Source organism: Sturnus vulgaris, chromosome 20 (assembly GCF_052056855.1).
Source record: "Sturnus vulgaris isolate bStuVul1 chromosome 20, bStuVul1.hap1, whole genome shotgun sequence".
Classification (NCBI taxonomy): domain Eukaryota; kingdom Metazoa; phylum Chordata; class Aves; order Passeriformes; family Sturnidae; genus Sturnus; species Sturnus vulgaris.
Window position 1 is genome coordinate 7,279,782 of NC_142262.1, and position 24,345 is coordinate 7,304,126.

Genomic DNA, 24,345 nt, shown 5'->3' on the forward strand with positions numbered 1-24,345 from the left:
ACAAGGTGTGCACACCTTGGAGGGGCTGGGTGTTCCAAACCCCCCATTCTGTGCTCCTGATATTCCCCCTCACTGAATTACTGGCTTCATCCCTGCGGGGAGAGGCCAAAGCCTCGCAGGAGTGGCCCTGCGAGTCCCACAGGGATGGTTGTTGAAGCTGCAGGGCTGGGATCAGCCCTGGGAAGGGTGGCAGGCAGAGATCACGGTGTTATCACTGCCACAACCAGCCTTTCTCCTGGAAAGGGGAGCGACTCTGATTTCTCTGCGGGCTGAAGGTCACGCTCGGTTTTACAGCCAGGCAAAGAAGAAGAAAGGAGCAATTCTGTTTACTTAGGGAGTCACTAATATCCCAGCTCCTGGCATGTACAGAGGCAGCAGGAACCTCCCCCACAGAGCAGCAGAGAGCGAGGCTGTGCAGCCCTTTATTATTCCATTATCAGCCAGGCAGGATTAGGAGGGCGGGTCAGGGAACAGTGCCGGCTTTGAGCAGCTTTAGCTCCTTTCCAAAGGCTTATCCCGGCTCAGTCTCACTCTCTGGATTCAATTCACTTATTCTCTGTATGGAGGGGTTTGAGTAATGCTGGGGAGAGAGTGGGCACGGGGTCATGGAGCTTTAATAGCCCAGCAGGCAAAACCTGGGAGGTTCCTTTAGCAGGAACTCATTTTGTATGTTTAATTTCAGAGACCAGGGAAGGCAGTTTCTCAGCTCTGCCAACTCCCGCATTGCTCCCCAGGGAAAGCCAAGCCTCCACACTGCTTTTGGGGCAGTTCCGTGCTCGGGACAACCCGGTACTGGGGTGGGACAGCCATTCCAGGCGGCTTCCTGCAGCGCTGGACGAGGTTTTGCTCTTTATTCTTACCCAAGTTTCTCCCTGGAGCCCGGGTGGGGTAGCCAGAGCATACCGATCCCAGCCCGGCAAGGAAGGAGGAGCCGTGGGAACTGAGGCAGCAAATCCCTCTTCTTCTTTCCCAGGCCAGAAATGGGGTCTGGGATGGAATGATGTGTTTGCCCCTGTAAGTAGTTCCACTCTGGGAATGCTGCCCGCCCGGCATCGAGCATCGCCGCAGGGATCACCCCTGCATCGGGATCGAGCCTCCCAACCCAGCCCCAGCCAGGTGGTTCTCATTGCAGCCTCTGACTCACCTCCCAAAAATTCCTGCGCTCACATCATGGCAGGAAACCGCTACCGGGAAGTGGTAAAAGCCCTGGACGGCCTGAAATTCGGCTTCCCCCAGCGAAGGGGGAGATCAAATGACAGACTTTGGCCTCAGTCCCTCTGACGCCAGGGCTTGTCATCGGGGGGGACGTCTCGGCGAGCGAATGGTGGGTGTGTGGTTCCTCCAGACTCAGCAGCTTTTTTGCCTAGCGTTTGGGAGTGTTTTCCCTGAGGAGGCCTGAGCTCAGAAATATTTTAAAGCAAATTATCAGCTGGGAGGAATGAGCTCAGCTCGTCGGCATTGTTCAGGGCTGTGCTGGCAGCTGCGAGAGCTCAGCGGAGGGTCAGCGTTGGGGAAGAGCCCCCAAGAAGTTGCAGAGCCTGGCTGTGATTTAGGAGCTGTCACAAAAAACCTGAGCTCCTTGGAGGCTGAGAATCCTCCCTGGGCCCTGAGAGAAGCTGGATTTTGGGGGAAACCTGCCACCCTTGGGTCATGGAGATAGGTAGAAGGTGCAGCCACTTTCTCGAGTTCTGCAGCAAATAAGTGGCAGAGGCCAGACCTGTGTCCTGGTTCAGGTGGGATGTGATCTCTCAGTCACTCTCCTCCAGGAGATATCTCTGTTAGTTCTGTCCCCTCCTGCTCTGTGCTGGTTCCCCCTGTCAGCCCCAGCCCCACAGGGGCTGATCCGCAGGGTTTGCATGGAAACAGCTCCATCTCTGCACCGGCCGCTCCCGCAGGAGCTGCCTGGAAAGTTCCCACTGCTGCAGTCGGTGCCTGTCCCCCTGCCAAGCCTGCAGCCCTGCCAGCCGCGATGCAGCGCCAGCCGCGCTATTTCTGGCTCCACCTTGAGACACGTACCTTCAGCAGTGGGAACGATGCTAAAAGAGATGGATTCGGGAGGAGTGCATCCCCCTCCCGTTCCCGTCCCCGGGTGGCTGCTGGCGGACGCGGCAGAGCGGGCAGGGATGTGGAGGAGCTGTGTGCCTCGAAGGGAAAAGCTGCAGTTCATCTTGCAGCAGAGGCGCGTCCTCTGCACGCCTCCTCTGGGGCTGTGATGTAGCAGTGGGACCCCGAAATCCGCGCCTTCCCTGTACCGAGAGCCTCAGGTCTCTGCTGCAGGCCCTGGGGGCACCAAGGGTTATGGAAGGCGTGGGAGGCCCCCAGGCTCTGCGCTTTTCCTTCCCAGTGCAAATCAGCTCCTCCAGCAGCTGGGAGAGGAGCAGGAGGAGTCCTGGGCCAGAGGGAGCTGAGGGAGGTTATTGATGTATTTAACCCTTGGCTTCTTGCACAACTCAAGACAAATCTTGTCTGCTGTTTCTGCCTCAGTTTCCCCAAACTCAGGGCACACATCACCTTGCCCAGCGAACCCAGGGCACGGTGCTTCAAATGCACAAACCTTCACCAAATGATGTCTAGAGTCAGATGGGGTATCCTGGGATACCAGAATTCCTCAGGGGACAGGAGCTGGAGGAGTGTTTGCTCTTGAAGGGAGACTGGTGATCATGGTGGGACTGGATGCTCTGCTCCATGGATGAGTTCTCTTTGCAGTGAGGAAGGAAGTGGGGGGATTCTCCGCGGGCTGTCCCCCCATCACGCCGGCTCCATTCCACATCCCCACGTCGCATCCCGGCACTTCCCTCCCACACACACGGCCTGAGCAGCGCCGCGCGGGCGGGAATGGAGCCGATCAGGACAAACCCGACCGGCAGTCGCCTGCCCACAGCTGGGAGCTGCTGAGCACCCTCTGGGCTGCCCTTGGGGTCGAGGAGCCTCGATAAGGCTCTCATAATTAAGATAGCCCCAAACGACTGGTTATCAGCACGGGGAAGGAAGTGATCCCACTTCCGCGTTAGACATCACATCTGGAGGCAAGCAAGTGGTGTCCGTGTGGGACTGGGCTGAATCAGTCTGTGGCTGCGGAGTGCAAAGGGACTTGCCTGGGGCTGGTGGTGGCCACTGCACTGGTCATAGCATGGAGTGGGCATCCAAGGGTGGTACAATATCAGGTCAGTCTTCTGGGAAGTCCCCACAGACCAGGACTGAGATTGAAAAGCCCTGTCTGTGTCTCCCCTGCCATCACAGAGGCTAAGCCTGTGCCAGTCCCATTCCCCATCTGAGACAAACCTGGCTGCAGCCCCCAGCCCTTGGCATCCCCACCATGCACAGCCCTTCCCCAACCCTTCCTGCATTCATTGCCAGCCCTGACACTTAGCCATGAAGCCACTCTCAGCCCCTTTTCCCACAGCACGAGCATGGCCAGCAGAGCCTGGACGGGCATTCCACTCCTATTTAAAGCACAGGCTGGCAGGACAAAGGGGGATCCCTGCAGCACAGGGGCACAGGGCCTTGGACGGATGTAGCATGGTGAGGACAGAGCCCAAAGCAGCCTCATCGTCCCATGGCACCTGCCAGGAGCAATGGGACAGCTGCTCTCACATCCTCCCAACACGAGTCATGCCTTCCTGAGCGGAAATTGAGAGCGAGTTAGTCACCGAGAAGGGTGAGGGGCAGGTCAGGACGCTGCACTCCCCGGCATCCAGCTATTTCCTCCCATGACACCTTGCTGAGGAACCTCGGGCTGTTTACAAACGCTGGACTGTGTCATGGCAGCGGCCGGGGAAGAGGCTGAGCCCGAATCTCACCCAGAATCAGCGGCGAGTGCTGCAGTTCCCAAGCCAAAAGCATCAGGGCTGGGAGCAAGTTTTGCCCCTCTGAGCATCCCTTTGTACCCACAGCACTCAGGGAAGTCTTTCTGGAAAGCGCAGTGCTCCAAATCACAGCATCTCGGCTCTCTTCATAGGTCTGCTCTGGGAAAACAAGACTCAACCATGTTATCTGCCCAGCTGGTTATCCCGTGCCCTCCCTGCAATTTCTTGGCCAGTTCCAGAAGGTTTAAGCAGGGACAGAGGGCTCGCTGCTAATTAAACTGCCCTAAGTGTGAGGAGTGATGCCTCCCTGAGGTGCAAGCTCAAGGTTAGGACAGAGCTACATCCATGGGGAATTGGTTGGCAAAAAAAAAAAAAATCCTTGTTGGGCTGGGCCAGACCCCTTGGAGCCCAGCAGTCCCTTGGGAGGGTGAGGTCAGTCCTGTTGCCAGCAAAAACTGCTGTCAATGGTTTTTGCTAGCTGCCGTGAACAAAAAGCAGCTCCCAGTCTTGCTGGCACCCTCCAGACAAGTCCCCTGGGCTCTGTCCCCAGAGCTCTGTGCCCCAAGGTGGGGTTCACAGCACAGCCCACCTCCCTCCGCGGGGCTTCATGCCCATGGCAACCTCCAAACCCCACGGATACCTGATGGCGAGCCACCAGTAGTGGGTAGGACATCATCCCTCTCCATCCTCCCTCCTGGAAGTGTCCCACGCCGTCTACCCACTGTTCTCACCCCTCGCCGTGCCTCGATTTCTCCAGGCCCCCACTTCATTCCTCTCATGCTTGGACAGATGCAGAAATGGTATTAAAACGTTGTTCAGTCCAACGTGGGGGCTCCAGGGACACCTGCCAGCGCCCATCCGTGCCTTCCTGGGAATTATTGTGCAGGAACTGGGGCGGGGGTGGCTGCCGGCTGCTCTGCTCCCCTCTCCCGGCGTGACCGTGGGTCTGTTCCTCGCCATCCCCAGCACCGTGGGAGCACCCACGCCAGACACCCACCCCGGCAGCGCAGAACCACCCGCGGCAAACCCACGGCGTCCCTTTGCCCCCGCCCGTCTGCAGAGCCGGTTCCCCCGCGGAGCACAGCCCGGAGCGCGGGGCGGCGCTTGGGGAAACTGAGGCAACTGGCGGGGGGGTGTGGGGGGTACCGGACCAGCCCCGGGACGGGCCCCCCTCGGCGGGGGAAGAGGTGGCCGGGGGGTGGGTGGGTTAAATTTTTATGAATGGGGCCGCCCCGCCTGCCATCGCCGGGCGTCAGCAGCGAGCGGCGGCGGGCGGCGCTCCCCGGTGCCTCCCGCTCCGCTCCGCGCCCGCTCCGCCGATGGCCGCCGGCCGCCGCGCTCCCCCGGAGCCCGGCGGGGGCCCGGTGCTGCTTCAAGGCATCTTCGGCGCGGGGCCGGCCCCCGGTGCCGCCGCCTGCTCGCTGACCCTGACGGCCCGGGAGCTGCAGGTGCGGCGTGCCGGCGGCTGCTCGGGCGGCTCGGCCGGTCCCGACGCCGCGCTCCGCCTGGCCGACTGCGTGGGCTCGGCCGCCTTCCCCGCGGCCGCGGCCGCCGCCTGCTTCTCGCTGGTGTGTTACCCTCTGCGGGGGCCGCGCTGGGGGCCGCCCGCCCGCCAGCGCCTGGAGCGGACCTTCCGCGTCTCCCGGGGTCCCGACGCCGAGGGCAACCTGCGCATCGCCCAGGCCTGGAGCCGCCGCATCCGCGAGCTCGCCGTGCCCGCCGTGCCCGCGCAGGACGGTGAGTGCCGAGTCCCCCCCGCGCCCGCCCGGCACCGCTGCCCGCGGGGTTCGCTGCGCCGGGGCCGTGCGGGGGTCGCGGTCGCGGTCGGGGTCGCTCCGCCGCCGGGCCCCACGCGGAACGGCTGTGACCGAGCCGCGGGCGCTGCGCGGTGTCGCGTTCCGGGGGCACGGGAGGGGACACAGACGGGTGGTGACCCGCGCCCCCGTGGGGTCACTCGAACACCCCCTTCCCCCCACTTTCCCCGAGTCTGGGGGGGACAGGGACATCCCGTGTCTATTGTTTCTCTCCCCTTTCACCCTTAAGGGACGTGGTCACACTATGGGGGCCCTTTGCACACCCCCCATCCCCCCCATTGCTCCCGTTCGATAACTCCAAAGCTCCAAAGGGCAGCATGATCCAAGAAAAAAAAAAGTAATCATTGCTGACGCAGGCAGGACGGGAGCCAGGCACTGTCCCCAGCAGGTCCCATCCATCACTTGGGATTTGGGGTCAGACAGATCCCCCCAGGACCCCTGCGGTCCAGTGGGATCTCAGGGCAGCCTGGTGGGGTCTGTGTTTCTGATCCTGCTCCCCTCGGGAGCTGTCAGTGTCTGCAAGGGGAGGGTCCTGCTCGGGGGCCGCGTCCCCCAGCTCCCGCAGGCAGGGCAGGGCGTGCTGGCAGATAGTTGAACATCTGAGCAGAGATTCAATTATATGCACTACTTCATTTATTTGGCTGTCCAGTCGCTCTGATCAGACTTGGAAATTAAGAGGCATGCGGTTAGAGGGATCCTGTCAAATCACATTTAGCCCATCTCTTCCTTGCTTGGATTTTAAAATGCAGCTCTTTTTTTTACATGACCTGCAGCTACAAAACAACTTTCTGTCTCTCTTCCTAAAGAATTACAAAAAAATCCAGTGGAATGGGGTGAGGGCAGAACCAGTTCCCCAGCTCTATTTCCAGCCTGAACTCTGCAGCTGGAAGTCTCCAAGCGCTTTCCAACCCTCGCCCTGTGAGCAGGCGGTGCGAGGGTGCCGGGGCAGGAGCAGCTCGTTGCATGCAGGGCCCTCAGGGCAGTGGGGGGAAGGAGGATGGGAGGAGGCAGTGTAGAATTTGCAGTCCCTTTTCTCGCTGAGGACATCAAGATTTGCAATCCTCCTCCCTCATTTTGGAACAGAGTTTAAAATGCCCCTCGTCCACACCCTGTGCTCGCACGTGCCGGCAGAGAGGCCTGTGCAGCACTGATAAGGCCCTGCTGGGAAGCTGTGGGTGAGTCCGTGCAGAGAGTCCTGTCACCCTGTCCCCATGAGGAGGGGACCTGGGGAGCCACCAGCCATCCCATCCTGGTGCTGTTGCAGCTCCAGCATCCTCTGGGATAAAAGCCCTGTGGAGGGCTGCAGCAGGGATGAAGGGATGATTCCCCCTCCTCGTTTCACCCCAAGGAATAAACAGAAAGTTCCTCAGCAACTGATAACCCCAAAGCTGGGGTTGCCTGCAGCATCTCCCAAACTGCAGCTACCCAGGAGGGAACAAACTTCCCCCAGGCTTGTGTCCCAAAAGGGAAATCCAGCCCCAGGAAGCTCAGCCCCAGCCTTATTCTGCCTGGCACACTTGCTCCTTGTGCCCAGAGAATTTCCAGAAGGATGCAGAGATGCAGTGGAGTGGCTTGGGCTGCAGACAGCGGAGCTGTGGCAGTGTGGTCCCGGCCTGAGCACAGCCAGGACACATCACATGGGAGGATGTGGGCAGAGGGAGCAGAGTTTGTGGCACAGCTGGAGCCCCTTCCTCCTGCTGACTCAGATTCTGCTCTACTCAGCATTTGAGGCTGGAAGTGACCACACTGTGCTGGGAAGTGGAATCTTGCTGGGATGCCAGGGACTGGCCGGTGTTGTGCAACAGGAAGGGTTGGATGGCTCAGGATGCTGCTGAAATCTGTCTCCCTGTGCATCACCATCGCTGGGCTCCAGCTCTGATCCAGTATCCTCCAGTTCCACCACTGGGCTGAGCCTGGTGCTGCTGATGTGACCAGTCTCACACTGGGATCACTCCTGTCACTACTCACAGCCTGGTACCAGCAATCTGTCCCTTGGCAGGGAGTCGTGGCATCCCTCTGTGCCCTGAGCAGGGTTTGTTTTCCCCTCCAGCCAAGAAGCTGATCCTTGTGTCCCAACCTTTTCCTTCTGCCCAGAGGAGGCCACAGGGCAGCACTTACAGGTCTGGGCAGGATTTTTAGGCAAGACTCAGCTGCAGCTCCATGTGTGTAAGAAGCCATGTGCCTGGTTAACACTGTGGGGTTAAAAACTGCTTTTAGGCTTTTGAAGTGCCTTTGGCTTTTGCCTTTCAACATCCAGGGCTTGAGGAGGGAAAGAAAGAGAAAAACTCCCAGAGAGAAAGCAGCTGGGGCTTGGACTCAAACCCTGCATGGGCGTTTGTCTGCATTTGCTCGCAGGGGATTTAGTGCCTGTGGAGACCAAGGAAGCTCCAAAGGGCTGGGAGCAGGGTCATCCCAGCCCTGGGGTTGCTTTTTGTTATCCTTGACCCAAGCTGGAGTGGCCTCTGCTCTGGGTGCTTCACTGCTTTCCCCCAGGGCAGCTGGTCCCTTTGTGTCTGGAAGCCATTGATAAGGGGCTGGGGAGGGTGGAGGGGGGAGCCACTGGCCCTGGGCAGCGGTGGGGAGAACCAGCCTGGAGCCAGTGCCTGCAGCCAGCCTGGAGCCACTGCTTGGAGCCATCACCCAGAGCCAGGCTCAGCCTTGGGGCTCTCGCAGGCAGATCTTTGTTGAGGATTTGGTGGCAGGTCCCAACAGCTGGTGAGGGGACAAGGAGGTGTCCTAGAGGGTGACAGCACCACTGAGCTATATCCATGGGGCCAGAAAGTAATCCTGGTGATGATGAAGTCAGCAGAGCTCTGTGTGCTCTCAGGGCTGGGACAGGCATGGAGATGGGATGCTCCAGTCCCACCTTGCTCCAGGCAGCTTGTGGAGCTCATGACCATGACTGGTGTGATGCTAGATGTCACCCAGGAGAGGTGACACATGTGGTGTCCTGCATGGCCCCATGTTCACCTCTCCCTGCCACTGTCCCCACTGTGGGTGGCAGGAGGGGTTTAGCTGTAGAACCCCAGCTTGTGTGTTCAAACAGCTCAAATCACTGCACGTGTGCAGATGAGGTGGGGGCACCCCCACACCACGGGGGCTCAGAGGGGATTCCCAGCCCAGGACAGTGCTGGGAAAGGCCTTTGCTGTCCTGACTCAGCAGCTCTTCCTGCTGAGTCAGCAGGTGCAGCCTTGTGCAGGGCCCATGTGCTGGGGTGGGCACCCACACCCCCCTGGGCCCAGGTCACAGCTCAGGGGGCACAGGGCTGGTGGGGACATCCCAAACAACCCCAAAACTGGCTCCTCCCTGCAGAGCCAGGGATCTCCAGAGGCGCTAGGGGAACCTGAGGCCACCACCCTTCCTAACTTCAGGGTTTGGAGTGCCCAACAGCACCCGAGGTTCCTGCCTTCCTCCTCTTCCCCGTGCTTCCCTCACAGGGCAGCTTAGTGGCCTCTCCCTGTCCCCCTGTATGGGGACCACTGGGCTTGGGAAAGGAGGGGCTGGAAGCAACTGGGGAGGCAGAGGGATGGGACCCCTGCCAGGCTTGTAATTACAGCCCAGCCGAGGCCCTCGCAGGCGAAACCTGAGCCCCGTGGGGAGCAGGGGAAGCAGGAGCGTCCGTCTGCCAGCACAACTGTCTGTCCTGGCCCCGCTCCAGCTGGGTGGATGCAGGGAATTGGGACCTGGGGTTCTCATCCCCCCACTCTAGTATGGCTGGAGTGCTGCAGGGCTCCATACTGGGTATGAACATCTCTGCTGCTTGTGGGGAAGCTCAAATGAGTCCTTGCAGGCCCCTGTGTCCTGTCTCTGCCACCTCTCCAGCATTCCCAGCAGGGACTCTCCATCCCTGCTCACCCCCGTTGCCTCTGGGTAGGGATGCAGCCCAGGGAGCTTGTGAGGATGGGGGAGGGCCAGTTCCCCTTCCCCTTTTGGTTTTGGCAAATGCTGCCCTGGCTGGCAAAGCCCTCCCAGAGCAGGGCCATGACCCAGCACCCTGAGCCCCCTGTCCCCCCCAGGTGACAGCTATGGGGTGCTGCCCCGGCCCTGCCACGCGCTGGTGCTGCTGAACCCACAGAGCGGCTCTGGCCGTGCCCTTGATGACTACCAGGCAGTGGTGCAGCCCATGCTGGCCGAGGCAGACATTACCACCACTGTCTTCGTCACTGGTGAGTCCATGAGCAGCTCCTCCTCTTCCTCCTCCTCTTTCTCCTTTCCTTGGGATCCTACCTGGGCCCTGCCACGCGGGGTCAGGTTCCTCCCAGCGCCTTTGACTCTGCATCAGCACAGCTCTGGGTCCCACAGGATGTTGCGCTTGAGGAGTGACTGCCTTGCCTCCTGCATCCCTGGCTGGGGTCACCATCTGGGGCCGGGGTCACAGTCTGGGGCTGGGGTCACGGTCTGGGGAGTGGCAGCAGGAAGGGCAGAGGGATGGAGGGTGATGCTCCAAACCTCTCCACTTTCCCCAACAGAGAGACCCCACCACGCGCATGAGAAGGTGCGAGATGAGGACCTGTCGCAGTGGGACACGTTGGTGGTCATGTCTGGGGATGGGCTGCTGTTCGAGGTGAGGGCACCACGGGGCTGGGCAGAGAGCTCGGAAGAGGGGATGCCTGGGGCAGGAGCCAAGCTCTGAGTCACAAAGTCAGGCAGGGAATGGCAAAGGAGAGACAGCACCAAGCTTGGAGCAAAGCAGCCATCGCCTCTGTCCTGCTCTGGGCGGGGACACCATGGGCTCTGCTCCCCCCGGGCTGGGCTGGTACCTTGGGTACCACTGGCTCGTTCATCCCTACAGGTGGTGAACGGGCTGATGGAGCGTCCTGACTGGAAGGAGGCCATGAAGAAGCCACTGTGCATCCTGCCAGGAGGCTCTGGGAATGCCCTGGCTGCCTCTATCAACTACTATGCAGGGTGAGTCCCAGCCCTGTGGGGCACCCACTGCCCCCCTGCAGGGCTGCACTGGAACCAGGCGGGGATGAGGAAAGAGAAAGACTGTGTGGGGCTCCACCCCGGGGAAGGGTGCTGGGATGCTAATGGGTGCCTGGCAGGGTCCTCACTCCCCACAGGCTGGTGCAGCACAGCCCCAGCTGTGAGCAAGGGATTAATCCCTGTGTATCTTACTTCCCCCACTCCCTTTTTCTGGGCTCAGAGACTGGGAAAACATTAACCCAAAGGACCCACCCCAGGCACAGCCAATCCCACGATGTGGAGGACCAGGATTGCCTGATTCAGTTCCCTCTTTCAGGAACTGGTTTTTATCCCTCCCATCCCCAACAAAACTACTCCCAGCAGCTGTTCCTGAGGGACACTGTCACCCAGCTGGGACATGCCCCAACCATGATGCAAGGGTGGGGTCTGCACGTAGATGCCGGGGCAGCAGGAGGGGTCCTGAGCTCCAAACTCACCCTCTCCATCCCTCACAGCTACGACCACGTCGCCAAGAAAAAGCTGCTGACGAACTGCACCTTCATCCTGTGCAAGGGGCTGTACACGCAGATGGACCTGGTGTCTCTGAGCACGGCCTCGGGCAAGCGCTTCTTCTCCTTCCTGGGCTTTGGCTGGGGCTTCATCTCGGACGTGGACATCGACAGCGAGAAGTACCGCTGGCTGGGCAACGCCCGCTTCACCCTGGGCACCCTGCAGTGCCTGGCCAAGCTCAGGGTGTACCAGGGCCGCCTGTCCTACCTGCCCATGGCCACAGAGCAGGGCAGCTCCCCGGCCCCCCGGGACCCCCGCGCTCCCGTCACCAATGGCCACATCCCGCAGCCGGCGGGGACGGACGCGCCCGGCTCGCTGCCCCCCGACTCGCTGCTGGTGCCGCTGGGCCAGCCCGTGCCGGCGCACTGGACCGTGGTCCCCGAGGAGGAGTTTGTCCTGGTCTATGCCATCTACCAGTCCCACCTGGGCACCAACCTGCTGATGGCACCGGCGGCCCGGCTGCACGACGGCTGCATCCACCTCTTTTACATGAAGGCCGGCATCAGCCGCTTGACGCTGCTGAAGCTCTTCCTGGCCATGTCCAGGGGGACCCACCTGGACTTGAACTGTCCCCACCTGTGCTACGTCCCCGTCCGGGCGTTCCGTCTGGAGCCGCGGGTGGCCGCGGGCATCATGACAGTGGATGGGGAGGCGCTGGCCTGCGAGCCCGTGCAGGGCCAGGTCCATCCCCGCCTCTGCCGCGTCCTCAGCGGCTCCTGAGCTCCCCGTTCGCCCTCCCTGCAGCGCTGAGCTGCCGGCACGGCCCGGCGCGAGGGTGGCAGAGCCTTTCTCCCACTCAGGAACCCCCTCCTTCCATAGCAATAGGTCTTGGGGGGGGGCGTGGGGCTCATCCCCTCGCTTGCCCCCACGCTTAGCTTTACCCCCTTGGGACAGCCAGTGCTGTTCCAAATATGAGCCACAAGCCCCATCAGGTACTCGGTGCCGGCGAGATGCCAGCGTTGTTTTATCCTGGTACGAGGTCCCGGCCCCCAGGCGGCTGCGCCGGCACAGCCCCGTCCCCTCCCCGGCTCGGACGCACACGGTGGCATTGCTGTGTCCCCGCCCTGGAGCCAGTGCCACCCCCCCAGGGAGGGTCAGGACCAATAGATCTAATACAATAAACCGACTTTTTAAAGAATGTTTCTACCCAAAGCTTCCTGTAGAAGCGGAGTTTATTCTTGTGAGAAATGCAAAATAAATATCTAGCGTTTGCAAAAAAAAAAAAAAAAAAAAAAAAAAATTCCTTCCTAGGTTTTGAATCCGAGCTCACGGCTGCTGTCACGGGCTGGGCTCACCCACGGCCCGGCTACGCGGACAGCAGGACAAGGTTTAGCTCAGCACCGCAGCCCTTTGCTCCCTGATATCCCGGGGCCGGGAGCAGCACGGAGCGGGGGGCCCCGGAGATGCTGAGGTTGCAGGACAGGGAGCATTGCTGCCACCACCCACTCCCATTTTTGGGGTGCAGCGATGCCTCCCTGCTCAGCCTCGTGCTGGGGCTGATCATACCCAGGGAGCTCAACCCTGCAGTGACACTTGGGGACATCCTGGGGAAAGTTGGGTGCCTCTGAGCGATAGCAGGGAAGGCAAGGAGGGGTCGTTGGAGCTCCCGGGTTTGGCTTTCTGCCTGCACAAGGGGCCCTTTGAGGGGGCTCTTGCATCCCTTTTCTTGGGCTGCCCGGGGCCAGCTGGAGCCCTGCTACAGGTCCCTGCCCTGGGGCTTGCTTGGGGGGGATTACTCAGCCTCTTTGGTATAAAATTGCAGTAATTAAACCTCATTTTCAGCGCTCAAGTACAAAGCAGAAGAATAAACAGTGGTGGCTGTTTGCATTTATTCAACTGCAAACTATGCAATTAGGATGGCAGATCAGGGAAAGAAGAGCACGATTGTCCTCCCCCCATGGCCTCACTTGCTGATGGAGAGGAGCCCATGAGCCAGCAGGGCAGGCAGCAGCTGGGAACCACCCCCCAAAATAAAGTTATTTCCCCCGGGGCATCGGGCCAGGTGTAAAAACAGGCTGAGCAATAACTCTCCAACCCTGCTGAGCTGCTGGAGGGAGAGCCCATGGCAGGGGATGCGCTCAGAGCTCTCGCTGTCTCTGTCAGAGGACACGGATCAGCAGAGCGGAGCCTTTCAGGCTCACAGCCCCTGAATGGCTCCCCGCAGGCTCCTCCCGGGGTCCTGTGTGGCTCTCAGCAGCAGGTTGGCCGGGATCGCCCTTGCCCGCCCTTTCCCTTTTCCTTTCACAGCTCTGCCATCGCCCATCTGCTTCCAAAACCGGCTGGACGGCAGCAAAGGGCTCTTAACGGGGAGCCCCCGGCTCTCCTCCCGCACAGTCCCTCGCTCCCGGGACCGAGGGAGGGGGCAGTGGGTGCTGCGAACAACTCCAGCACACCGAGACACTGCCCGTGGCGTGCACTGGCACCTCGAGCTGCTCCTGCAGGCTGGGGGGACCAGGGAGGGCTCCCAGGGGGACAAAATCTAAGTCAGGACTCCCGACTCCACATCACTGCTCCAGATTCCAGCAGCACCCGGCAGGTGCAGGATGCCCTTGGCCCCCAGCGGCTCAGACACGGCTGTGTCCAGCCCCATCCATCACACACTTACCTGTGTGCTGAGGTGAGGAGCAGGGCAGGGCAGAGCTCCCAGCAGCCTACCAGGCTGGGGGGCTACAAAAGGGTTTTTTTTTTGCCTGAGTCTGGCCATGATCACTGAAGCTGCCGGGAAGCCGCGCTGGGGCACACACTGAGCCACCCGCATGCACCAGGCACCAGCAAGGACCACAGAAAACAAAAAAACCCCAGCCTGACAGACGCCCCGTGTAAATCAGGGTCTTGGGGAACAGTTTATAGAGAACCACAGAGGCAGCCCCTCCCTGCCTGGACCCCTCCGGACTCTGCTTCAGCCAGCGGGACCCTGTCCAGCCCCGCGGTTGGCGCAGGGATGTGCCGGAGACAGGCAAGTGCCAGAAGCGTGGCAGGGGGTGCTGGGGGAAAGAAAGAGACAACTCACAGAACTACTCACAGAGGCAAAATTTAATGGCAAGTCATCTTCCCTCCTTTATTACACCTTGGTTAGCCAAACAAAAAAAAATCTGCAGGTAAAAAAAGTTTTAATGGTCACACAGCACTTTATACATATAAGCAACCAAGCATCCACATCTGCACGTGAACGACACACCTCTAAGCATGGCCTCAAATAGTCAGGTTTGTTTTTTTATTCATTAAATACTGTACAGAATCAAGGCTACAAACTGATTTTGTAATGCTTCTTCCCCCTCCCCAGCACTTAAAACAGTTACAGGCTGCTCTCATTTGTACATCACACAGTCGTGTAGCCAGTTTTAAGGCTAACAATATGCATCATGCTTTGGCTTTTTTTGTGTGGTTTTTTTTAAAGGTTTTAGCCTTTTAAATTTTGTTACCCTTAAATATTACATACATACACAAAAAATTACATAGCTGCAGTGTGCTCACCACCAACCTCATCACCCAGGAGCTTCACATTATCAAAAGCTTTAGAAAATTTGTAAACCTCTGTGCACGCTTGGGTTTGGGACAGCTGCAGAGAGCGAGCGGTGCCGGGGGAGCAGTGTCCCCTTCCAGAAGGCCAACATCCACCTCCTCGGAGAGAGCCCAGCCTGTGCAAAAGCTCTTGTGTAGGATCAGAGACTTTTTGGGCAAAGGGGAGGACGTGGTGCCTGCCCAACCCCTGCCCTGTGAGATGAGAGCTGCAGAGTAAAGGAGGGAAAAAGGGAAGCCTACAGCTCCTCCATCCCCAGTGGGTTTCTCCCTCCCTCCGTCCCTGGTCCTGTGGCTCTAGGGGCAGCCACAGCCTGGCTCTGGGGACAGAGGGTGTCAAGTGTCTGGATCACGAACCGTGGTTGTGCCTGGAATCAGCCTCTGTGCCTGTCCTTCCCTGCCCTGGAGCAGTGACCCCAGCCCTCCGAGCCGCTCCCGTGCTCCGCTCAAAGGGATCCATTCACTCCCGTGGCCATGGTTACAGCTCCCAGCACCTCTGCACCCCTAAGCAGCATCTGCCCGACCTCGCACCTGCCAGGCAGGGAGAGCGCCCGGAGCAGGGCTGGAGCTGCTGCACACATAATCCACCCACAGAGCAGTGTCTGGAGAGCTCTGCAGCCCAGGTATTCATCACAGCCAAGCCCTGCATCCTCCGGAGCACCGGGAGAAGGACGTGTCTTCCAAAATCTCAATGCTGGATGGGGACATGAGAAGGGCTTTCTTTGTGCAGTCAGCCCCTGGCTCAGGAGCATCACATGGGGCAGCAGGAAAGCACAGGGAGCTGGGTGGGATGGATTTGGGCTGGTGGGTACAAAAAGCACCGCACCAATGTGCTGGGACTCCCACTGTTGTGTTTCTCACCACAGCCATACTGAGCAAGAGCAGAAACAAAGGAGAGCTTTAGCTCCATCCTTACCTCTGGCAGAGCCATCTGCTCAGCCCGACTCCTCCCCAGGAAGCCTGGCACCACTGCCTCCCTGTGCAGCTGCAAGGACCCTCCCTGACACACTCTGCTCCCCATGGATGCTACGTGGGTGCCTCTCCAACACCTGGGCACTGGGCAAAGGCAGCAGGGCTGGAGTGTGACCACCCAGCTTCAAGTGAAGGTGTGTGCAGACAGGAGCAGAGGCCTCAGGAAGGGGACTAGACCAGGGGACTCTGGCAAGTCACTGCTTCAAAGTGCTCATGGTCACCAGCTCAGGCTGTGAAACACAGGTTGCCCTCACCAGGTGTCCCCCAGAGCATCCAGCAGCACCGTGGTTGGGATCAGGGATGGGAAGTGCTGTGCCCACAGTGCTGCTGGCCACAGCCAGCTCACCATGGGAAACGGCTGGCAAGGGAAGGAGCTGATAACAGCCCAAAACAGCGCTGCTGTAACAGCACAGGAACCAGCACAAGCCGGTGCTGCCAACAGAGCCTTGCCATGACACAGCTTCCCTGGGGTGACCCTGGCTCCCAGGGCTCCTGAACACCCGTGCACAGCTGGATGAGGGAGCAGCAGCCATGTCAGATTCATCCAGGTCACAAAAGGCCCCAGGAGCACTCGCTCACTCGCTGCTGCCTGCCCAGGTGAGGCCAGGATCCAGGGTGGGTGTAGTGCTGTGTGACAGCCAGGATGGCTGGGAACAAAAGACACAGATACCTAAGCAAGAAACGAGGGCAGAACCCTGAATCCCATGTATTTCTAGAATACAGGCATGCATGGTGGGGAAAGGGAAGTTTGCCTCACTCTGGAGAAAAAGAAGTGGGGATGGCTAAACTTGCCTCCAGGAGACTGACCTGGAAAGTAGCAGAAGTGGAAAGTCTGCAGCACTCGCAGGGCAGCATGAGTGCCAGTGCAGAGCTCTGGCCCTGCCTACCAATCCCAACTGGAAGAACCTTGTAGCAATGGTGAACAACTAAGACTAGAGCAACTCTGTATGGTGTAGACAACTCCAATGCAAACACAATCCAATGTCTAAGTACAGATAAGCTGGGGTAAACTTCATAGAACCCATGGGAACGCCAAGAAAAAGAAAAGACTAGGAGGGCATCGCCCTTCATTTCCAGAAACTACAGCAATCCCTTCTCCTGGCTGGAACCCCACCAGAACAAACTGCTGGGTGTAGTGCTGGGTGGGAAGAGTCCTTGTGTGGAAAGGTGCCCCAAGATGAAAGTGCAGAGGGAACGTGGCTGCAAGACTGCTTCTGTGCAGGTCTCAAATCTTACCATTGCAGGGTCAAACTCGCAAGAAGAGCATGTACATGGGACAGGGGGAAGGAAGAGGGGTTGGGGGCAAAGAGTTATTCATGCTTAAACAACCTTTCCTCAGAGGAGCAATCAGGCCTACCACCTTCTTTGGAACAAACCAAGCTGAGGAAGAAAAGCTGGAAGGAGAAGCCAGTTGATTGGTAACAGCATTTGCCAATTTACTTTCTGCTGCTTTCCCTTCTCCCCTGCACCTGCCTGTCCCTAACCTGATGGTTTATTTGTCCTCTGTCCACTCTGGGATGTTGGCCCCTGCTAAGGCAGCCCGGTACTGCTGCAAGACACCGCGGATGCTTTTAATGAACCCCTTGGACAAAGGGAAGAGGGGAAACCCAATGTCAGGGTAACCGCTCTTCTCTGGCAGGAAACTCCTGTAGCTCTTTCTCCTTTTCTTTGGTTTCACACTGGGCTGCGAAGCAGAGTCCTGGGCAGCCTTCCCCTCGTCCGTTCGGTCTCTGGCCAGGTCCCCCCTGGCTTGGCCTGTGCTCTCCGAGTCTGAGTACTGTTGGAGGTCACCAGCACTGGGTGTCGTGGTCGGGAACTCCGACTCGTCCAGCTCCTCCTTCCCGTCCAGCGCCGAGTCGGACAGTTCTGCAGCCACCCCCTGCTCCGAGCTGCCCTCTGCCAGCGCCCCCGCCGTGTCCCCGGGGCTCTCGGCCAGGCTGCCACCGGCGCACAGGAGGGAGGCAGAGTCCGCCCCGTTGGCCTGTTCGTGGCTGCGCTCCACCAGCTCGTTGGTCTCCAGCCAGGACTCGATGCGGGACACCAGGCGCCAGCCGTTGCAGCGGAAATGCTCCCGGATCTCGTGCTCGAAGACCTCGACGGGCCGGCGCAGCAGCTGCATCATGGACTGCACCACGCGGATCAGCGTCATCTCGTTGTAGCAGCGGCTGTTCTCGTAGCCCTCCTGCAGCCCCCGGTCGCTGTCGAAGCCTGCCTCGTTGTAGTAGGGCTCGTTCACCAGGATGAGACCTGCCGGGAGAACGGGACACCGAGGGGTTAAGGCAGGAACGCCAGGGAATCGCCATCCCCTGCCAGGCCACTCCTGCCAAGAAGATCAAGATTAAGGGTCAAGCACGGCCTAGGCTGAACCCCCAGAACCTGCAGGATGCAAACGACTGGTGCTGTAAGGGGAGCATAGTGTGATGTGGTAGGGACTTCGGACTCTGCAGGGAGTGGCAAGTTCCTTGGCTGGCAAGAACAGCCAGCACAATGCAGAGGGCACACAATAGCAGAGGAGGTGAAAAGGGCAGGAAGGGAGAGGTTTCACAGCTTCTTTCACTTCCCTCCTGCAAAAAACCCCACAGACACAACAAAAGCTTTTATTTTCCTCCTCCTCTTAACCAGAACAAAGGCCAGACTGCAGCAACAGGCTTTGAGCTGGCTAGGTTCTGCTCTATCCAGCAGAGTCCCATCACACAGTGCAGTTCTGAGACACAGAAGACTGTGACAAGTCACCTTTACCAAGATTTCTCCTGCTTATTTCTGGTCTAATGAAATTACGGGTATGTAGCAACAGCCCCAGCACCGCCAGGCTGCTGGCAGCCTGCCAGAAGTTGCATTAGCGCTGGGGAGAACATGAGTCTCTCAAAACCCAGGCAGCAGGAGAGGAGATTTTCCCCTAACACCAAGTTGCTCCACTGAAACATTTAGTATTTCATTTTCTAAATTTGGATCCTTGGCTTTGGAAACGAGGGAAGGCTTTTATTGTGGTGTCCTTCCCTCACAGGAGGATACAGGTGGACTGTGGGAGTTCAGAGGAGCAGGAGTTGCCTCCAGTCAGCAGGAACCCTTGCCCTGTGCCAAAGGTTTCTCATCACATGCCTGAGCTCCCTGCACAGAAAATCGTCTATGAGGAAGTTACGTGATTTAGTCTGTCTGCTCCCGAACTGGATAGGGCAGAGCAAAGCCCCATGGCAGGAAGCCCTGGGGCTCGTCCAGGCACACCCCTGATTATTCTCTGCTTTGGTAGGAGTATAAACACCAGCATCATGTGCAAAACATGCCCCATGTAGGATGGGCGGGTGACTCAGTGGGGATAAAAAAGTCCTGCAAACGAGGCCCAGTTTAGCAACTTCAACTAACTTTGGTAACAGGCTGAGGACACGGTGCTTCACCTCTGTCAGCTCAGAGTAACAAGCAGGCAACTCTGTGCTTGGCTGCTGCAGTGAGAAGAAGGGAAAGCATTGTGTCAGAGCTCTGGGATGCAGCCAGAACTCTGGGCATGAGAAAACTTTGGCACCTGCTTCCACGGCTAAAGCAGAGAGATAAGGACACTGCTTTGTCCAGCAAGGTGAGAGCAAAAGGCAGCACTAACCCAGATGGGGTGGCAGATCCCAACTGTGTGCCCCCCATAAGCCAACAGCCCTTCCTCCCTCAGCCTTTTCCTGCCCCACAGGCTTGGCAGGAGCATTTACCTTGGATGGAGATGAGTACTTGAAGGAGACTGGATTTACTGGTCCACCTTTCTGTCCCCTGAAATGCATATACAAATATGTTAAAGGACTAAAGCACCATCAGTTTGCTCAGTGACTATTATCAGATGAAGTGAGGCCCCAGCTACTCTGCATTCCTGTTGCTGACATCCTGTGGCTCACGGCAGCAACAAGGAACTGACTCCACAAGCACGTGATGTGCTGGTGTCCCATCTCAACAAGACATCTCTCCGTTATTTTTTTACCAGCAGCACACTCCCTCAGGCCAGTTCTGTCTGGAACTATGTAACCTTACACACCAGCCATCAGTTCCAACCCCTCCTCAGCTGCCCTGTCCTGCTCAGAACATATTTCCCTGGCTCTGCTTATTCCAAGTTTCCAGCTGGACTTTGTACCACGCCACATGATTTGTCCACAGTGTGGAAGACAGAGCCCTAACCCACAGGCACACTCCATGCTGGTGTTGGCATCTCTGCTATGACTGGTCTGACCACAGACTTCTCATTGAAGAGAGACAGTTGAGCCAAGTACAGACTCAGAAAAAGCCAAACTACACGAATTATCTGCTCCAGACACCTAAACCAGAGCCCAAACCCCAGCTCAAGCACCACTCAAGAGAGAAGTCACCCAGGAATGGTAGGAAGTGACTCGTTCCAAAAGCAGACCAGCACAACCCCTGCTCCCCAGGAACAGGTGGATGGTGGCATTACCTTGCCTATCCAGGTCCCCAGGAGGCTGACACACACTTTGCCATTGTCGTACAGGTTGGGATTCAGTCTCCCACTGCACTGGGAGAGGTAGCGGAAGAGAGGCGGGACAGCAGGGTAGATGTTGGGGAGCTGGATGTCGAAGAGGAAGAGGCCATCTTCATAGGGTGTGCGTGTGGGCCCTTTGATAAGTGCTGAGAAGAGATCCTGTGGGGAGAGGAAGGAGGTCAGGCACTGGGAAACACTCTCTTACCCTGGCAGAGCTGTATTTACACAGAAGGAGAGTGGGGATGTGATTGACTCAGCCCTTTCAAGTGTCAGCTCAAGCAACACATCTCAGGGCACCTTCCCCCACCACAAGTTGCACCCTGAGAACAAAGTGAAACAGGGCTTTGAGGAGGGCAAAACCCCCAAATTTACTCCCTACTACAGCCAGCCAGTCTTCCCACTCAGCACCCAGAACAGCTTCACTGCAATCAGCAGCTCCTTTTTTGCCACCCTGACTCAGGGAATGCAAAAGCAGCCATTTTGGGTAATTACAGCTCTGTTTCACATGCTGCACACATTCCTGCAGCTCTAATGCAAAGGATTAAGGCTAAGCAGGGAATTCCAAAGACAGGGATCTGGATGCTGAGCCCAGCACTACCACAGAGGAATCTGAGAGCAGGCACTTGCCATTCGATCCTCGAAGGTTTTCACCATGATGCCATCAGGCAGGGAGGTGGCCAGCAGAGCCATCTCTTTCCTCACGGTGCTGAAGAACTTCTTGGCTTCTGGGGGCTGGAACTCCATTTTCTTGAAGGCATGGGAATCTGTGGGACAAGGAAGACAAGAGAATTACAGCCTGCCTTTGTTAAACTGCCACAGGTTCCTCATGAAGGCAAATCTACCCATGTGTAATATGCATCATGTGGAAGAGAAGAGTTAACTTGCTTTCGTGCTGAGCCAGGAGGCAGGAGAGATTATTTCCCACGCAGTACAGCAACCACAACCTGCAGCTCCTGTTCTCACTGTCCCACACAACACTGTCCCCTGTGGCCCAGCCGGGAGCCTTGTCCCACAGCTGGGACAATCCCACAGAGCAATGGCTCTTTCTCTGCCAAACCTAAGCACAGCTCCCCACTTTCCCTTGCCCACACCTGCAGCTTCCCAACAGTTTGGCCACCTTTCTCTCCCATGTCTGACTCGTGAGCACCTTGGGCTCCACTGTCACCAATGTTCCACACAGCCAGATGCTCTTTTTTATTTCTGGCCACTAACATTGGTGCCAGTGAATAAGGACACTCACTCACCAAGGACACCCAGCACAAGAACACCAACTGTTTTTTGCTCTGCTTCTCAACAAAATGAGCCCTGAAAAAAAGCCTGAACAAACCCTGCAACTTGCAAGAAAATGTCTGCAGTGGAAAGCAACTGATGTTGCAGCCCTTCCACGTTAGTCACCACACTGGGAAAGAAGGAAGCATGCTTCAGAGGCTTGAGAAGGTGCAAGAGTGCTGAGAGATGCTATCTAAAAGCCATGCTTAGGTCCCAGAACATACTGTGCTATAAAAATTGGTTTACTTTCTCCTTTCCAGTTAATGGGCTATGAAAAGGACTAAGAAAAAGAGAGGATACAGAATCCAAAAGCTTTGAGGCAAAAGTTTTGGATAAAGAAACGCTGCAGGACAGTAGTGAAGGACTGAGTATCCCACACTCACCTGGAGCATACTCCAACACAGAGAACACTTCTCCCTTGGCACTGGTGAAGGTGACTCCAGGCTTCCCTCCACTCTGCTGGCAGAGCACTGGTGTCTCACTGGGCCACTCTGACCTCACTGGTGTCTGTGCCTCTGCTTTTTCTTCCTTCTTTTCTGTCTCTACCATGGCTTCCATCTTTTCCTCCTCAGCAATTGCCACATTATCCAAGGTCTTCTTTAGATTTTCCTGCAGCTTTTTAATATCATCCAAGAACTTCTTCTCCCGAGTGGGTTTTTCCAGTTCCACAGTTGGGGAGGTGGGAGAGCCAGTCAGCAGCTGCTCCACAGTCATATTTTTCAGGCTTTCCAAGATCTTGATGGCCTCCTTTAGTTCCCGGAAGCTCTTTGGGGCTCCATCCTTGCCAGCTTTCTCTGTAGCAAGATCTGCAACTGCCATAGCCACAGCTCCCTGGACTTGTTCTTCTACTTTTTTCACCTCCTCTGCTGCTGGTTCCTCAGGCTCAAAGTCCTCAATTTTTGGATGGTCATCATCCATGAGGCCATTATCTGTCTCCCAGCTGTCACTTTCATCCTCCCACTCTGAGGATGCCCCGCTGGTGCTGCCGTCAACAGAATCATAATCTGACTCCTCAATTTCTGATTCAATATTGTACAAGTGCTAAAGGAGAGCAGAGTTACATGAGACTTAGGCTGAAGCACAGTTTCAGTTGTTTTTAAAAGTAAGTCATGAAAAAGGAGCTTCCATTTGGAATTGGTTGGGCTGTTTAAACCCATTCCATCCATACTGGCAGAGAATATAAAACCACACAGCCTCATCCTCCACTTTTCCAACTATGGTATTGGGGGTAAAACCAGGGCAAGTTCTAAATGGGCTGCAGTCCTCCTAGGTGTCTGGGACCCAGCCCTGGAGAGCAGGCAGGTGTCCCACAGCTACCTGGATACCCCAGGTTTCAGAACACAGAGCTCAGAGGTATTTGGTACCATGTGAGGAATTGGTAGTTCTGGTCCTGCTTCTGCACCAGGAACTGTGTTGGCACAAAGCTCTGGTTTGGCTGCCTCCCCACTCTGTCCTTCCACAGAGACAATGCTGGAACCAGGAACACATTCCCATAGCAGCTCTCCTCTCCTGTGGCACACAGCACTTGCCAACACAGCCTTGCTAGGCTGCTTTAGCTGTTATATGTGGCTACTGCTTAAAATTCAGCTAGGACAATGGAGCCTCACCCAAGTTGCTGAATAAGCTCTTATATAAAATGTTCTCTTCCCTCTCACTACTGGAAGCTGAACACATCCCCACTCCATCCATCCTCACCTCCTACAACTTGCTTTTGCACATGCTATGTCTCAGGAGGTCTCTGCAGAGGTTTACAGACCTCTTCCAGCTTTAAGCACCAACACAGGGTAGCAAGAATACCTTTATAAGGCTGTGTTTGCAGTTACAGGAGGGGAGCATTTTATCCACATGCTTCTGACAGCTGAGTGACAGCCCAAGAATCCTCTTAATCTTGTAAGATATGACCCCAGAGGCTAAAGCACAGGGACCCTCAGTCATCTTGTCAAAGCCTTGAACTGAACCAGCACTGTTGAGGCAGTCCTGTGCCACCCGGAGACAGGCAGCCAGCAGAGGTTAGCTGGGTTCAACACAAGTGACTGCAGGCAGGAAAAGCCATCAAAACTCACTGCCCTTAAAGCTAATCCAAATCTGAGTTGGAAAGTTAATTAGCCTGTTATGCCATCTTTATTTTTAGAGCTGTGAAAAAGCACCCAGACAGCTCGTCTCTGGGCACACGGTCAGGCATTGATAAATCATGGTTTTACCAACTGATAATTCATGCTCCTGACATTTCCCTAACTCCCATCATTACGCAGAGGAGCAGAATCGAAGGGACTGGCGTGACACAGCAGGAGCTGCTGCAGAGCCCCGGCACTGCAGTGTGAGAACAGCCCTTTGTGGGGCACGCATCAGACCTCTGATTGTGCCTGTGATCCGAGCACATGTGACGGGGGGAAGGGAGACAGCAGCCTGCTTTGTACGCCCCAGTCCCCTGCCATAGTGCAGGCATTGACTATTCTACTGTAATTAATGCAGAGCTGCTTGGTTTAAAAAGGAATCTTACTCAAGTACTTTGTACTTGCTAAGGCATCTCTGCAGTGGGGGCAGTGGCTGCTCTGCCAGTGACAGAATGGGACTCTACAGAGGTAGGTTGTCTTGCATCTTTAGCTGTCTGCCTTCATTCCAGGCAACAAGGAGAGAAGACATGGGATGAAATTGTATGGGGAATAGCAAGTATGAGTACAAGACAGTACAACAAAAGCCTTAAAAGAACTCCAGACAAATCAGTGGGGTGCAGTGGATTAGCAGTGTGGCTGTATCTGTATTTTTCAGCTTGCACTCAACCCTTTCCCTCCCTGCCCTGGGATAAGATTTGAGTCTGATCCCTAGGTTAGCTAAGGTGACAATTCGTGGCTCTGGCCCAGCTCCTGGAGGAGTTTCTTTAGCTGAAAACTCCACTATGGTCTCTCACAAGAGAGACAGAACATGCAATCGTCTTTTGGCAGTTCCCCGGTTGGGCAATGCACTAACCCAGGCTCCAGCCAGAACCAATGATCCCTGAGCTCTGCAAAGCACCAGGTGCTGGAG

The 24,345-nt window shown here is 57.1% G+C and overlaps 3 protein-coding genes across 3 annotated transcripts in view; 1 reads left to right on the forward strand and 2 right to left on the reverse strand.

The window, feature by feature from the left end:
* Positions 1 to 1,869, reverse strand: part of PRPSAP1 (phosphoribosyl pyrophosphate synthetase associated protein 1) — a 29,416-nt gene extending 27,547 nt beyond the window's left edge. The window contains exon 1 of the mRNA XM_088176504.1: positions 1,145 to 1,869. The gene's annotated coding sequence lies outside the window, so the exon portion shown is untranslated. The remainder of the gene's footprint in view (positions 1 to 1,144) is intronic.
* A 3,139-nt stretch (positions 1,870 to 5,008) lies between these two features.
* SPHK1 (sphingosine kinase 1) lies at positions 5,009 to 12,248 on the forward strand. Its single transcript, XM_014889167.2, has 5 exons — positions 5,009 to 5,543; positions 9,638 to 9,787; positions 10,091 to 10,185; positions 10,414 to 10,529; positions 11,042 to 12,248. The coding sequence occupies exons 1-5, from the start codon at positions 5,024 to 5,026 to the stop codon at positions 11,814 to 11,816; spliced, it is 1,656 nt and encodes a 551-aa protein (XP_014744653.2). The 5' UTR covers positions 5,009 to 5,023; the 3' UTR covers positions 11,817 to 12,248.
* A 1,863-nt stretch (positions 12,249 to 14,111) lies between these two features.
* Positions 14,112 to 24,345, reverse strand: part of UBE2O (ubiquitin conjugating enzyme E2 O) — a 62,151-nt gene continuing 51,917 nt past the window's right edge. Inside the window, exons 14-18 of the mRNA XM_014889157.2 lie at positions 21,705 to 22,362; positions 20,680 to 20,816; positions 20,008 to 20,211; positions 19,280 to 19,337; positions 14,112 to 17,834 (exon numbers count right to left, since the gene is read on the reverse strand). Coding sequence (XP_014744643.2) covers positions 17,080 to 17,834; positions 19,280 to 19,337; positions 20,008 to 20,211; positions 20,680 to 20,816; positions 21,705 to 22,362 — 1,812 coding nt within the window. The 3' untranslated portion in view covers positions 14,112 to 17,079. The remainder of the gene's footprint in view (positions 17,835 to 19,279; positions 19,338 to 20,007; positions 20,212 to 20,679; positions 20,817 to 21,704; positions 22,363 to 24,345) is intronic.

Bases quoted from the DNA above. Each gene is read 5' to 3' on its own strand.
- SPHK1 (XM_014889167.2), top strand. From the start codon at position 5,024: ATGAATGGGGCCGCCCCGCCTGCCATCGCCGGGCGTCAGCAGCGAGCG. The intron at 9,788-10,090 runs GTGAGTCCATGA...TTTCCCCAACAG, and splicing joins CACCACTGTCTTCGTCACTG to AGAGACCCCACCACGCGCAT. The intron at 10,186-10,413 runs GTGAGGGCACCA...TCATCCCTACAG, and splicing joins GGGATGGGCTGCTGTTCGAG to GTGGTGAACGGGCTGATGGA.